We start from the raw sequence: 14,912 nt of genomic DNA, 5'->3' as shown, positions 1-14,912 counted from the left end.
CATACAAAGCTTGAGGACAAGAAACAGCTGGCCAAGGTCATGGAGCAGGTAAGTAATGGAGCTAGGATTTGATTCAGGTCTCCAGGGCTCAAGAGCCCAAACACTGAACCCCTCACTCCACGGTTTCCAGTGCAGCAGCCCTCCTCCTCCAAGCTTTCCACGACCTCCTGTGTGAGTCAAACCCACCTGGGCCCCGCCTGGGCCCTCTGCCACCTCCACCTCTGCCTCTCCTTCCTGAGGGACCTGTCCATCTCCTTCATCAGCCTGTAGTCTCCTTAAAAGAAGGGTCCTGTCTCAAGCCCCATGTATATCTTTCTCTTGCTGTGGTGTTTGGCACATAGTATGTATTCAGTATTGATTAACCCAATGAATAAATAAAAACCTTCCTTTCCTTGGCGGTGTTTAGGAGACTGATTCGATATTTATTCCCAGATCAGAAGAAGTGCCAGGAGAGGAGAGAATATAATGAGCAAGTGGCCAGTTCCGGTTTCAAGGGGTCCTGAGAAGTCACTGGTGGCCACCGTTTCATTCCCAGCCAAGGCCAGTCAGTACTGGGTCCTCAGAGGGGCTCAGACACAAGGCATCATTTTCCAGCTTGCCTCTGTCACTGGACTCCAGCCTCATCAGTGTTCAGAAAGCTGGAAAAAATTCATGTCATGTCGCACCAGAGACAGCCTCAAAATATATGATTATGTGGATATAAACCCTTAAATCATGCCATATCCATAGAGGAAGTCAAATCCATTCTCTCTAGATAGACTATAAATTGCAATGAAAAAGATCTGTTATCATTGCTTTCCAAACTAAGTTATGGTGAGTATTTTTAATCTCATTTTCCATTGTAAATTATTTGCGATAATAATGGGCCAAGCATTTAAACGCTACCTAATAATCTTATTTCTGGTCCTACTTAATACATTACCAAGTTTACAACTCTCTGTTACCCATCATTTCTTGAGTATTAATTAGCAGAGTAATGACTCAGAGTGATCACTGTCATGGAACTAAATTAATATCTCATCCATAATGTGAAGGACATCTCAAAGGTATCATGAATATCAGAGAGTTGATTCTGCTAGAGTTATTAGCTAGTGCACATTAATAAAGCTGCCAGCATAACAGGGAAAAGTTCCACTGTGTGGAATCAGACGCTTACGGAGGACAGGTACAGAGTGGAGTGCAGGCACGTGGTTCACATTTTATGAAGTGAACTTACGATGCACTGTATTTTTTTCGTAGACCCTTAACTTTGCTGTAATTTCTCCTTCTTCCTTTGCTAGAATTCAACCAACTCTTACCAGTCACTGGGTGTTTTCCTCTCTCCCATGGGTGCAATCGACCTGTTGAGAGATGTTATGCCCCCAGCCCCAGGGATGCCTGAGTTATGGGGGGATTCAGACGACTCATGGGCTTTTGGACCCATGAAGGGTGGACAGCTGCTGGCCCTTGGTGTTCCTTGTGCCCCAGAAATGCAAGTGTTAGTCCCCTGGCTTTCACAGTGTGGGGCAGCTTTCCTTCCAAAAAAAGAGGCTGTAAAGACAAGAAATGGGGCATTGCCATTGTAGCTCAGTGGAAACAAACCCAACTAGTATCCATGAGGATGCAGGTTTGATCCCTGGCCTCGCTCAGTGGGTTAAGGATCGGGCATTGCCGGAAGCTGCGATGTAGGTTAAAGACTCAGCTCTGATCTGACGTTGCTGTGGCTATGGCTTAGGCCAGCAGCTGTAACTCCAATTCAACCCATAGCCTGGGAACGTCCATATTTTGCAGGTACGGTCCTAAAAAAGCAAAAAGGCAAAGAAAAGTCAAAAAAAAGATAAGAAATGGAGGCGGCCAGATAAAGGTGGCTCTCGGGGCTCACGGGCCTACAGCACATGCGTAGGGAGGCCTGTGGGAGGAGCATTTTTTTCTGAATATTCCATAGTCTCCCTGAGGCCCCTAAGGCAAGCCAGCTTCCCAACAACCTGGACACTTAACAGCTGTTGATTCAGAGCTAGTCCTCAAACATTCCCTGACCACCTGCTCTATGGTGCTGCTTACCATGCCAAAAATAAAAGCGTGTTTGGAGAGATAAGTGAGTGCTCTAAGGAGAGGCAAAAGGACTCTTCTTTCCTCTGGACCTCTGTAGCCTTATAGATAGTCCAGCCCAGGCTCAGGGATCAGGGTCATCCTAAATCATACCCAGAAATGGAAATATCCACTGTTATTTATATGTATATAAATATGCGTATGTATATATAATATAGTTTATATATTGTGTGTACATATAATATAGTTTATATGTGTGTGTTTATCTATATATATTTACATATATATGTAGATATATGTGTGTGTGTTTATATATATATATTTACATATGTGTGAGTGTGTGTGTATATACACACACACTTTTTAGGGCCGCATGTGCGGCAAATGGAAGTTCCCAGGCTAGGGGTCATACTGGAGCTTCAGCTACCAGCATACACCACAGCCACAGCAACGTGGGATCCGAGCTGTGTCTGCGACCTACACCACAGCTCACGGCAACACTGGATCCTTCACTATTAAGTGAGGCCGGGGATAGAACCTGCATCCTCATGGATCCTAGTTGGGTTTGTTAACTGCTGAGCCATGGAGGGAACTCCCCACCCTTACTTCTTAATGATAAAAGGTTTCTTTCCAATTGCACAAATTAGCTTGAGAATATTAAAAAATGGCACATTACCAATGTCTGCTGTCAGTCGTGTCAGTAGGCAGAACTGTACGTGAGCGTGAGTCCTCTGCTTCACACCCTGACTGGCTTCACAGTGTCCATCTAGCCCGGCACCTCTATGGATGGATGCTTGGGCAGATGCAGCAAGACCAAGTTGCTCTCAGCCGTGTGCTGCCAACCCCAATGGGAACCTGGGGACCATTAACACAGATACCCACCTGGTGGGACAATGAATTTTTTTCAAGACACAGAGCCTCACTTTTAAGAGTACAGCTTTGGTTCAAATCTGGGTCCTGAAACTTCTTACATTTCTCTGTGCATGAGTTTTCTCATTTGTAAAACAGGGGTAGTCGTAACGGTACCATTTTCACTGGGGCAGGGTGAGGATTAAGTAAGTTAGTCCATGTGGAGCGCTGAGCGCTGTGTTTTGGGCTGAAAAGGTCAGGTCTGCAGCTTGAGTGGCCCCTGAGAAGGGCCATGTGCTTAAACCAGGCACAGGGCTCTCCCTGGGTGCTGGATGCTCACCCATCACACAGGACAGTGTACTTACCTTAGACGCCTGATGGAGACTAAAGGAGATGATATCAGCCAAATCCTGAGATTTAGCAGGTACTTAACTAAATCAGCCATCTCAGACGTGGCTGCATATTAGAACCTCCTAAGGAACTTTTTTGGTTAACATTATCACCGTTTTAAAATGTTTGGTTTTTAAAAAGTTTTAGGCTACAGGAAAAATAAAAAAAAAAAAAAAGGTACAGAGCATTCTTACCCTTCAGACCCAGCTTCCCCTCGTGTTAACATTTTGTATCATTACAGTCCAGTTGTCAAAACTTAAGAAATTAGCACTGGTAAAATACTCTCAACTAAGGGATAGACTTTGCTCGGTGCCCACCCTTTTTCCTATTCATATTCTTTATCTCCTCTAGGATCCAACCCAGAATCCCTTGGCATTTACTTATCATGTCTCCGTAGCCTCCTCCAGCCAGTGACAGTCCCTCTGTCTTTTTCTATCTCTTCTGACTCTGACACTTTTGAAGAATTCTGGTCATTACTGTGGGGTACCCATCACTCTGGGTTTGTGGGGTATTTTCTCATTATTCTCAATATGCCTTACTGGGAAGGAGACGGAAGAAGCAGTAGCATCTCGAATCTAGAGGTGCATGACCTCAAAAGGTCTTATCACTGATGTATTAACCGTGGTCACTTGGTTACAATGGTGTCTGCTGGGCTGACGCATTATAAGGCTACTGGTTTTCACTGTCATTAATAAATTCCTTGGAGGGGTACTTTATGCAAATAACCTATTTCCCTTTCATCTTTGCCCCACTGGTGTTCCCTTCATTCGTGCATCTTGCCTGCAACAATTACTGTGTTGTCTTAAGGAGGGTGAATTTCTCTTCCCTCCTTCTTTCCACATGTATTAATTGGAATTATTATGTAAAAAAGTGCTGTTTCTTCCCCCTCATTTATTTATTTACTCAGTAATTTCTTGAAATCATCATGGACTCGTGGATATTTATTTTATTTTATGGGACTGATAATCCAGTACTGCCATTCTTTATTTTGATACTCAAATCTGAGGCACTTTTTAAAATACCTATGCCTGGGACCTTCTCCAAATCAATTAAACCAGACTCTGTGGAGGTGGAACATAGGCAATCGTGTTTCTTGAAAGCTCCTCCTATGCACTAAATGTTAGTTCTTTCATTCTCCCTACCTGCTTTCTCTGTAAAGAAAAAAAAAAAAATCCTTCTTCCCAGTATTCTGCAGGATTTGTTCCCACCCTGGCCCTGCAGGGCTGATGACAGGCTGCAGCCACCTGGGGAACTGGCTCTGTGATTGTCACGCTCCGCACCCCCACCCCTTCAACCCAGAGCCTCTCCTGGCCCAGAACAGCAACCTGAGTGCCAGAATCCTCCCTTTGACAACAGTGGCCTCTTGATGTGGAAATTCTGCTGGTACTTCTTGTTGTTTTCACTTGGATCCGGTGGAGGAAGAAAAACACCGTGGCAGCCTTTAGAAAGTCAGGCTTGAGAAAAGACTTAGGGAATTATAACCTTGAACTTCCCGAAGGAAGGGCTCCCTGAATGTTACGGTCGACGACAGCTGACGGCAGGCGGCAGGCTGACAACCTGGAAGGCAGTGACTGCAATTGCTTTGGCTCGGCCTTCTTGAGTCTCACCAAACACTTTTCTGCCATTTGGGCAAAGTTTGAAAGTGTGAAAACAACCCCCACTTGTCTGAACATCTTTGAAACCATAATAACCAAAGATGTCAATTTAATGCTCCCTTTATGAGATCAGTATGGAGCCAGCTACATTTTCATTCAAGGAGACGGCCTTCCTGAATAAGGAAATTGATCCTATAGCATCCTTTAGCTGGTTTCCAATTTCCCTCTATTCCTAGGTACCAAATCAATCTCATGCTATTTTTAGAAACCCTATTGTTTCCTTAGTCTGGTTGATGCCAATAATATGTCCAGAACTTAAAAGAATCGGATTTAAAACTGATTTGTACTGAAATAAAAGATTAACCCAGGGTCTACCATGGCAACATGAGTTTCGCATTGTTCCCCAAATTATGTCATATGAATCTGGGGAGATTTGTCTCGGGTATCTCTTTCCTTTTATTTTTTTCCTTCCTAGTGGTCAGTTCCAACTTGAATTTTTCCTACCATGCACTATCTATATCGAAAACACCTTCTGGAGTTCCCGTCGTGGCTCAGTGGTTAACGAATTCGACTAGGAACCATGAGGTTGCGGGTTCGATCCCTGGCCTCACTCAGTGGGTTAAGGATCTGGCATTGCCATGAGCTGTGGTGTAGGTCAAAGACGCAGCTCGGATCTGGCCTTGCTGTAGCTGTGGCGTAAGCCAGTGGCTGTAGCTCTGATTCGACCCCTAGCCTGGGAACCTCCATATGCCGCAGGTGCGACCCTAAAAAAAGACCAAAAAAAAGAAAGAAAGAAAGAAAGAAAACTCCTTCTATTAAAATTTTAAGGGGATTCCCATTTCTCGGGTAAATAAATAGGTGAACGCTGCAATAACTAGACAGGACAGGATCTGCTGTCTCACTAGAGAACATAGAAGCACTTCCAAGAGAGGCATAAGAGAGATGCGGAGTACTGCCTCAGCGCAGCATGTGACCCAGGGTGAAGAAGGTTTAAATGCTGCCTGACAAAAATAAATCTCTCTTCCTGGAAGGACTTTAACCTCAGAGGAGAGGAAGCTCAAAGGTTTATTGTTGTCAGAGCCGCAACCTCAACACCCCTTTTGATAAAAGACTTCGATCCCTGACCCCAGGAAAGTTGCTACTCTAAAAGCCATTTGTGTATTGATCTCCTCTGAAGAAAGCAAATAGGTATCTAGTGAGATGCGCGCCCCTGGGAAACCAAGTTACTGTACTTAGAGTAGAGCCTGGAGGGGGACCCCAGGGCATCAGGCGTGGTGAGGTGATGTGCAGGAAGCTGGGATGCCTTTTAGGAGACATGCAAAGGAGAGACCAAGAAGAGCTTAGCCTCTGCAACAAGGCAAAGTGTGAGTGGAGGTGAGTGTGGCTCAAGGGAGGGAGGTGTGTCCACTGGGATATAGCGACATCTCTTATCACATAGACTTCAAGAGAGAAAAGGTGGCATGGCCAGAACAGAAACCAGTCTGAGACCAGGCTCTTGGGCGGTTAGCTATTGAATAACCCTACATCGGGGGACCCCCCCCTCCCCAACCCCCACGTGTTAACCTTGTTCACATTAACTTGAAGAAATGAGCCCGTGTGTCTCCTTTGAGATGGAGGCAGGCATGTAGAGACAGAAGAGGGATGGGACTGTCAGGCTACCCTGCAGGAGCTGAGGGTTTGGAATTTCTTGATATGGAGGCCCTAGATTTGAGAATGTGGTCAATCTAAAGAAACAAGAAGAGAACAGTGGCCTTGTACCTGCTACCTTTCTCCCGGGGCATCAGACTTGGATCATCAGCTTCCTGTTACTGGAGGAGAAATTGCCTTTAGAGGCCTGCCGTTTCGCTGCTGCCTCCATATACATGTCCTTCAACAACAGAAATTCCACAAAATATTTCTTGAGCACCTGCTAGGAACAAGACAAAGCTCTGCTCTTATGAACAGAGAGTAAGCAAAGGAATATCCCCAGCAGTTTCAGAGAGTGCTGAAGGCCGTCAAGAAAATAAATCCAAGTGATGTGGGGTAAAGGGGCCAGTGTTCGGGGAAGACCACCCTGAGGAAGAGACATTTGAGTTGATGCCCAGCCGTGGGAAGCAGTGAGCTGGTGGGCGCGCAGTCCAGCTAGGTGACTGCCCTCAAGAGCTAAGGTTCCAGGGTCAGGACCAGCTCGGTCAAGTAGATGATCACAGAGGCCAGGAAGGTGGGAGCATAGTGGACAAGATTGGGTGGGTTAGGAGAAGGCTCTAGAGAGGAGCCAGGTCACAGAACCCACCATAGGCCATGGCTTTAGAAGCCCCATTGTTTTGGAAGCAGCTGGAGGATTTGGGGTGGGCTTGGGTGGGGAAGGAGGATGACCTGTGTTTTTTTTAATTGTTTTTCTTTTTAGGGCTGCACCTGTGGCCTATGGAGGTTCCCAGGCTAGGGGTTGAATCAGGGCTGTGGCTGCCGGCCTACATCACAGCCACAGCAACGCAGGATCCGAGCCGCACCCGTGACCTATGCCACAGCTCACAGCCATGCCAGATTCTTAATCCAATGAGCAAGACCAGGGATAGAACCCGCATCTTCATGGATACGAGTCAGGTTCTCAACCCGCTGAGCCACCACAGGAGCTCCTTTAATTTCTTTTATTAAGGTACAGTTGATTTACAATATCATGTCAATTTCTGCTGCATGGTTTTGTTTTGTAACTATCTTCCTTGCTGTTTGGGCTGAACAGACTGTAGGGGGCAAGAGTGGTGAGGAAAGCAACAGTCGGGTCTCCTTACTATATTGTTTCTAAATCCCCAAAGCCTGAATGTCCTGCAGCACACTTTTAACCTGGCTGTTTGATCACCACGGTCACAGTTTATTTCACAACCCCAGAACCTCTCTCCACTTGCACCTGGCTTACACATCAGAAAAGCCATGTGTTGAATTCATTTAACTTGAAAGTATGGTTTCAAGTGCTTATCAGCTTTTTAAAGATAACATCTTACATCCATCAGTGAAAGGAACGTTTTTGTTTTGTTTTGTTTGCTTTAATTAGCTATCTGATTTTCCTCCTGCAGGGATCCCAATCACCCTTCAGTACCTTATCACTACTACGAACCTTTTGGACCCGATGAATGCACAATGTACCTCTCCCATGAGCGAGGCCGGAAGGGCAGTCATCACCGCTTCATCACAGAGAAACGCGTCTTTAAGAACTGGGCACGGACATTCAATATTCACTTTTTTCAACCAGACTGGAAACCAGACTCACTGGCTGTAAATCATCCTGAGAACAAACCCGTGTTCTGAGGAATGTGTGTAGTCAGGCTGAATTCCCAAGGACCACGGTATCAGATATCAGACATCCGGCCACTGAACCTCCTGAACCACCAGACACGAAAGAGGAACAGACCTGGTCGCAGGGATGGCTTCACACCCCAGGAGGTACCACAAACAGAGGCATGATTGCAGAACCGTGCCCTTGGCTTGTGAGGGAATATTCCAGAAATGGATCCATCCCGATGAGTGTTGTCCCTTTCAAAAGGGGTTACCTAAGGCGCTGAACACTCATTTCCGTGATGCTGCCATGGCTAAAAACATTTTGGCTCTCTTTAAGTATTGCCTTTGAAACGGAAATGTGAGCAACTCAACCATATTACTTGTGCTCCTTTATAGAAATATCACATCAAAAGACATTTTTTTTCTATCAAACTGTATCCCCACCTGAGCTATAACCTTTGTCATCTGTTGGACTCTGTACGTGTGATTTGTAAAAAGCAGCCTGAGAGTGTGGATGTGATTTCTGAAGAGTACATCTCCCTGACTTTCATAAAGCGAATGCCCAATATTTATTTATTGAGAGTTTTTTAGTGCGCTCTCGGCCAGTATTTTTATAGATTATGATTATGTGGTTATTTGTCCTTCCTCACTCTTTAATTCCAAGTGATGGCTGGAAAAGGCCTGGAACTGGGAGGTGGTTTAGGGCTTGGAAATATCGCATTGCAGTTTTTGAACCCTCGGGCTTCGAGAACAGCGATGACATTTTCCAATGTGCAAAAATATTCCAAATGACTAAATGAAAACCCATACCTGTGTCATTCAAACAAAAAAGATACCAACAGGAGAAACTTAAAAAGATAGTTTGCCTCAGTAATAATTGATGTAGGTCACTTTCCTTAAGCCCTAGTTTCCTCTTCTGCAAAATGATGTCATCACTGTACCAGATGACCCCTTAAATGTCATTCCAAATCTGAAATTCTCTCAAAGAGCCTCTCATTGACCCATGCAAGGACTTTGCACTTGGAATGGTGGGGCTCCCACAGTAGCAGGAGCCTTATATTTTAGGGGGCCTTTATTCCCCTACTACCTATCTCCCTCTTGTGGTTGAAAACATACCTCCTCCCTGGTCCCCATTGGAATAATTCCATCCTCTGCTTCTCTGGTGCTTCTTGCACCAAAAAAAAAAAAAAAAAAAAAAAAAAAGAGAAGGAGAGAGAGAAACATCCATGCAATTCCCTGGCTACAAGAGCAAGGAACTGCACTTCTGTGAGTCTGTGAGGAGAAGAAAATACCAGGAGGTTCCCCATCATACGACTTGCTTATCTTACGAACTACTCAGATTGACTCACTGCAAACCTTACATTATTTTCACTGCCGTTCCCTGGTCTGCAGGAGTATAAAGGACTTATTTTATTCAGAGCCAAGATAAGCTAGTATGAAAGATTTTCATTTACACAAGTAATATTGCTCAAAAATAGCCTTTTGAAAATATACCGATGTTTTCTTTACACATAACTTAGGAGGCATTAATTTCTCTAATGCTGAATTTGAAGGCACCAGCAAATATTACAGATGGAGACTGACATTGTTTTACAAAACATGACCTGGTGTTTGATTAAAGGTGGTTTCTCATAGTTCCACCTCTTTTCCCTTTCCTTAATTAGCACTAAGTTTCCATTCCCCTGCACTAACTAGTACTATCCATTATATGGAGTACTGTTGTTGCAATGTAAACACAGCTCAGATATTTATATAGCAAAAAAAAAAAAGTGTTGGTTTTATTGTGATGTGACTAGAACTGTAAAAAGCCAATGCCACTGAAAGGTCTGTCCAATACATACTGGGATGTGTTCTTTAATTTTTCTCAGTTTTGAAAGAGAAAGAAGAATTTGATTCCAGCACAGTGTCTTCTACAGCATGGACTCTGAACAGACAGTACTTTATGAACTTATGGAAAGGCATAAGAATTTTACATAAATGATTCATAAGCCACCTTTCCCATCACTGGAAGAGATTATATTGCTCAGATGTAAGTAGCTCCTTTAACAAGTTTTGTATTTTTAGGGAAATTTGGAAAGGTGTTCTTGGGACCTGCAAAGATGTACCTAAGTTACCTAATCTAATAATAGCGCAGATGTCTGTATTATCCTCAAGTTTTAGGGTTTTGTTTTCTCTTTGAAGACAGTGTGATAGCTCCATCTTTTTTGTAACGTTTCCTTCTCCAATACTCAACAGAGTGTAAAGCAAAGGAATTCTGAAATTTCGGCTTCCTTGGGAAGTATTTTAAATCTACATGTGGCTAGGATATGTATGTGAGTTTATATTTTTTAAAACATGGTGTAAATATGTAAGAAATTATCACTGGGGCAGTGGTGTGGATTACAGCATTTAAAGAAAATATTTAGAATTCTGATAGATTGTGCTGCTGGACCTGGTTGTGGGCAATTGAACTCTTATCTTGCCACTGTCATTTCATGACTATCAGTCTTAACACCATTCAACACCATTAAAATCAACTCTGATATAAAAGACTGCAAAACCATGTTCACAGACCTCAGTGATTTCAATATCCGACTGGGTTTGAAGCCTAAGTTATATTTGTTATGGTGTATACCTTTCTCCTCTCTCCCCAGCTGTGTCATCCGCTTACTCCTAGCTTTTAAGACCACAGTAATACAAAGCCACGGCTGGCCCATCCGTGGCATCTGTTATTCCAACACAAGAACATTTGGCAGAGGCCATTACAATAGATAGCCATTATGGGCAAAGATACAGGAATGCACAAACAAAATCAATCACTTCAAATGGCCCATAAAAAGAGGAATCTTACATTTAATATTCTACAGTAAATATTCACCCAAGAAAGCATACATTAAAAGAACATTAGGAGGTAAATATTCAGTGTGCCGCGTGGGGCCTTCGCTGTGTGATTTCCATTACGGTTAATGGGTGTTTGGTAACTAAATCCCTGTGCTTCACTAACCCTGCTATGTGCTCCTGAGGGCTAGACATAAAACTAGCACAATGCATGAACTTCCAAGGTCCTAAGATTGCAGAGGTAGAGGTTTTCTCCAAAAAATCAGCGAAAGCAAAGTGCTGTACCTAAAAGAGACGTTTCTGTGAGATCCCTTGCATTCTTTAGTTACTACCAGATACGTGTATCAGATTCCCAACAAGACCATTACAGATTACCTTTGTTTTCTGAAGGTCTCTCCATTGCCGATCTATTGGAATTATCTTAAAATGGGAGGCTGTAACCTCATTTTGAAATAAAAAACTTAGCTCAAAAATTTTAAATATTGGAGTTCCCATTGTGGCTCAGTGGGTTAAGGACCCAACATAGTCTCTGAGGATGCGGGTTTGATCCATGGCCTCACTCAGTGGGTGAAGGCTCTGGCATTGCCTCAAGCTGGGGCATAGATCACAGCTGCAGTTCAGAACTGGTGCTGCTGTGGCTGTGGCTTAGGTGCATAGCTATAGCTCTGATTCGACCCTTAGCCTGGGAACTTCCATATGCCGTAGGCACAGGCGTAAAAGTAAAATAAAAATAAAAAGATTTTTTTAAAAATTCAAACTATTCATTTAGAAGAGAAAGATACAAGTGGAAAGAAAATGTTGAACTTCTCTTAGGATTAAGACAGTGTTGTTTAAATACATGTGTGCCTATTTAATAGGCCCAAATATTTGCCCTTATGTAGGAGTGAAATCCTGGATTGTCAAACAGACCAACTTTGAGAGATGGGTCCATGTTCCTACTCTCTCGGTGGTGTTAGGAGGTGAGGTTAATGCTCCTACATCTTTCATACTTGACCAAAGCATTCTTTCATCCTCACTGCTTCTCTCATAAACCTCATTCTGTCTGCTGTCACTCTCTCCTGATCATCTTCTTTTGTCTACAGTGTGCTCTTAAACCAGCAGTCTTTGGGGGCTGTTAAGATCTTCCTTATAGGTTCTTAAACTAGAGACCTGCCTGGGGAACCGATTTGGGGTAGGTCCCGCCAGAGCAATGGCCATAGTAGGTGGGAAGACTCCATCTGGCTACAGGACAAAGGACTTCAGAAGTGTCATCCTGATTCCCCCGGGAAGAAGAGAGGAGTTCCAAGATAATGGACTTTCAGGGCTAAAGCCAGGACAGTCCCAGGAAAGCCAGGTCAGTGGGTCACCCTATCAAAAGGCCACCTCAACCAGAACTATAACACTAAGGCCTTCAGGGTAAAAGTGAACCAACTGCCTAGCTTCTAGCACAATGCCAGAAGACACTTTGGAATGCAAAGCTTTTACAAGCTTTAAAAAGGAATAGGAGTAACTCCCTTTTGCCAGCTCCCTCATCCCCACCTACTCAGGGTATTGAGCCACCATAGAAATGAAAAAAAAGACTGCAATCTTGTTTGTTTTATTCAGTGCCCTAAATTATATGCTACCTTGGATTGTCCTTTGTCTTTTTATAGATGTGTCCTGTGAGTCTAATTAGATTGTAAGGTCTTTGAGAGCAGGCCGTTTCTGCTTTGTCTTTGTAGCCCAATGCCTAGCACAGTGCCTTGCACACAATAGGCGCTCAATAAATGTCTGTTGTTGATGATGACCTCTTAATGTTGGTCCATTGTATTGATATTTGGTATATATTCTTCCATTTAAGAAGTACAAGAGACAGAATGGGTGATGAAATAGTTAAATCTCAAGTGGGTATTTACAGGGTCCGTATTTAAACCTATAACATTTTTAATCAACAGAGCTGACCTAGTTTGGATAAGACGATATTGCTGAATTCATTAGGTTCACTAATGCTGGCTGTTCTGAACACGCAGACAAAATGAAATTCAGCAGGCTCTATGTTCTCACTGTTAGTGAGCAGCTCTTAGCACAAATTAAATTTAATATTGACAAATGCTATACCACACGAAAAAGGCAAAAGGCATCTTGGGCTCTGATTTCTGTGGTTCAGCTACAGAAGGGAGGCTAAAGCGAAATGATTGGAGCCTGCCTTAAACTTGACAGCCCACTGAAGCTGCTGAGAACCCAGCTCGTGGTTACTGAGGTTCTATAAAACGTAAGCATATATTAATCTCAAAAATAAAATAACCCCTTCAAAAAAACACTTCTGTTGGGAGTTCCCTGGTGGCTTAGTGATTAGGATTCGGCACTTCCACCACTGTGGTCCGGGATTCAATCTCTAATCTGGGAACTGAGATACCACCTCAAGCTGCTGCATGCTAAGGCAAAAAAATAAATAAATAAAGTAAATTAAATAAAATAAAAAATAAAAAGCCTTTTGTTTGCATGAAGCACATCTAAAGTGGTTTCATCTCCACCAGAATGTGAGGGGAAAGGAGAAGTCGTGAGGAAAATGTCCTCAGATGAAACATCCCAGGCTCCTGAGCCACCACCTGACCAGCACCTGGCATTCAGTTACCACCTGGTAACAGCAGAGGGCGAGATGGCGCAAGGTCAGTAAAGGTGAGTCAGCGGCCAGCAGGGGCCTCCACAGGAACAATTGCCATTATCTTCTTGAACTCGTGGACTCTCTGGAATTGCTTTCCTTTATTGCCTGCTCGTCCTTATATGCATGTAATTGGGTGATCTTGATTTCATTTCTTTAGAACATAGGTAAAGGCCTAGAAGACATGACATGAAACTAAGAAGAGTGCTTCTTTCTGCATGGTTAGGATTATAGATTTTCCCACATTTTCGGAGATATTATAGTGGTAAAACGTAATTTAATAAAGCATTAAGAAAGACATTATACCAGGATTTCTTTTCTTTTTTCTTTTTTTTTTTTTTTTTTTGTCTTTTTGCTATTTATTGGGCCGCTCCTGCGGTATATGGAGTTTCCCAGGCTAGGGGTCGAATCGGAGCTATAGCTGCCGGCCTCTGCCAGAGCCACAGCAACGCGGGATCCAAGCTGCGTCTGCAACCTACACCACAGCTCACGGCAACGCTGGATCGTTAACCCACTGAGCAAGGGCAGGGACCGAACCTGCAACCTCATGGTTCCTAGTCAGATTCGTTAACCACTGCGCCACGATGGGAACTCCTATACCAGGATTTCAAACAGAATCCCAACAGGGATGGTAGTAAAAATTTTAGTATGTTGCCATGTCTAACTACATGTAGAAGAATGTCTTTTTTTTTTTTTTTTGGTATTTGTTGTTGTTGTTGTCTATTTTCTAGGGCCGCACCCATGGCATATGGAGGTTCCCAGGCTAGGGGTCTAAACGGAGCTATAGCCACTGGCCTATACCACAGCCACAGCAACGCCAGATCCTTAACCCGCTGAGCGAGGCCAGGGATCAAACCTGCAATCTCATGGTTCCTAGTCGGATTCGTTAACCACTGAGCCACGATGGGAACTCCAAGAATGTCTTTATATAAATCATCTCAAGGATTATTAGCATCTTCAGTTCTTCACCATGTGACTCGTTTTTTAATTTCAAAATCAAATATAGGAAATCCATGACCCTGAGTCAAAATCTTTACAATTGTATTTTACCTACTAATGAATGCTTTGCACAATGTCATTGTCTTTGTATTTATTCTTTTACAATAATCCTGTGAAAATAAGTAAACTGAGACCAGGACAGGTTGCATACCCAGCCCCCAGTGATGAAGATGAGAGCAGACACTTGGGTTGCCATGTATCAGGCACTCTTATAAGTGCTTTACAGTCGTAAAAGCATTTCGTTCCTCACAATGACCCCAATAAACAAATAGGTTCTTTTATCATTGCCCTTTTACAGATGTGAAAATGGAGACCCAGGGACTTCAGTGACTTTCCCAAGGTCATGCAGCTCGTGAGTAGGA

General features: G+C 43.5%; 1 protein-coding gene across 2 annotated transcripts in view; it reads left to right on the top strand.

The window, feature by feature from the left end:
* Positions 1-8,170, top strand: part of ST6GALNAC5 (ST6 N-acetylgalactosaminide alpha-2,6-sialyltransferase 5) — a 183,246-nt gene extending 175,076 nt beyond the window's left edge. The window contains 1 exon segment of one of the 2 annotated variants that reach the window (NM_214436.1): positions 7,913-8,170. In NM_214436.1, the coding sequence (NP_999601.1) occupies positions 7,913-8,144 (232 nt within the window). In that variant the 3' untranslated portion in view covers positions 8,145-8,170. 2 annotated transcript variants of the gene reach the window in all.

Source organism: Sus scrofa, chromosome 6, assembly GCF_000003025.6.
Source record: "Sus scrofa isolate TJ Tabasco breed Duroc chromosome 6, Sscrofa11.1, whole genome shotgun sequence".
Lineage (NCBI taxonomy): Eukaryota > Metazoa > Chordata > Mammalia > Artiodactyla > Suidae > Sus > Sus scrofa.
Note: the sequence above shows the minus strand (reverse complement) of the source record. Positions and strands in the feature narration are given on the sequence as shown.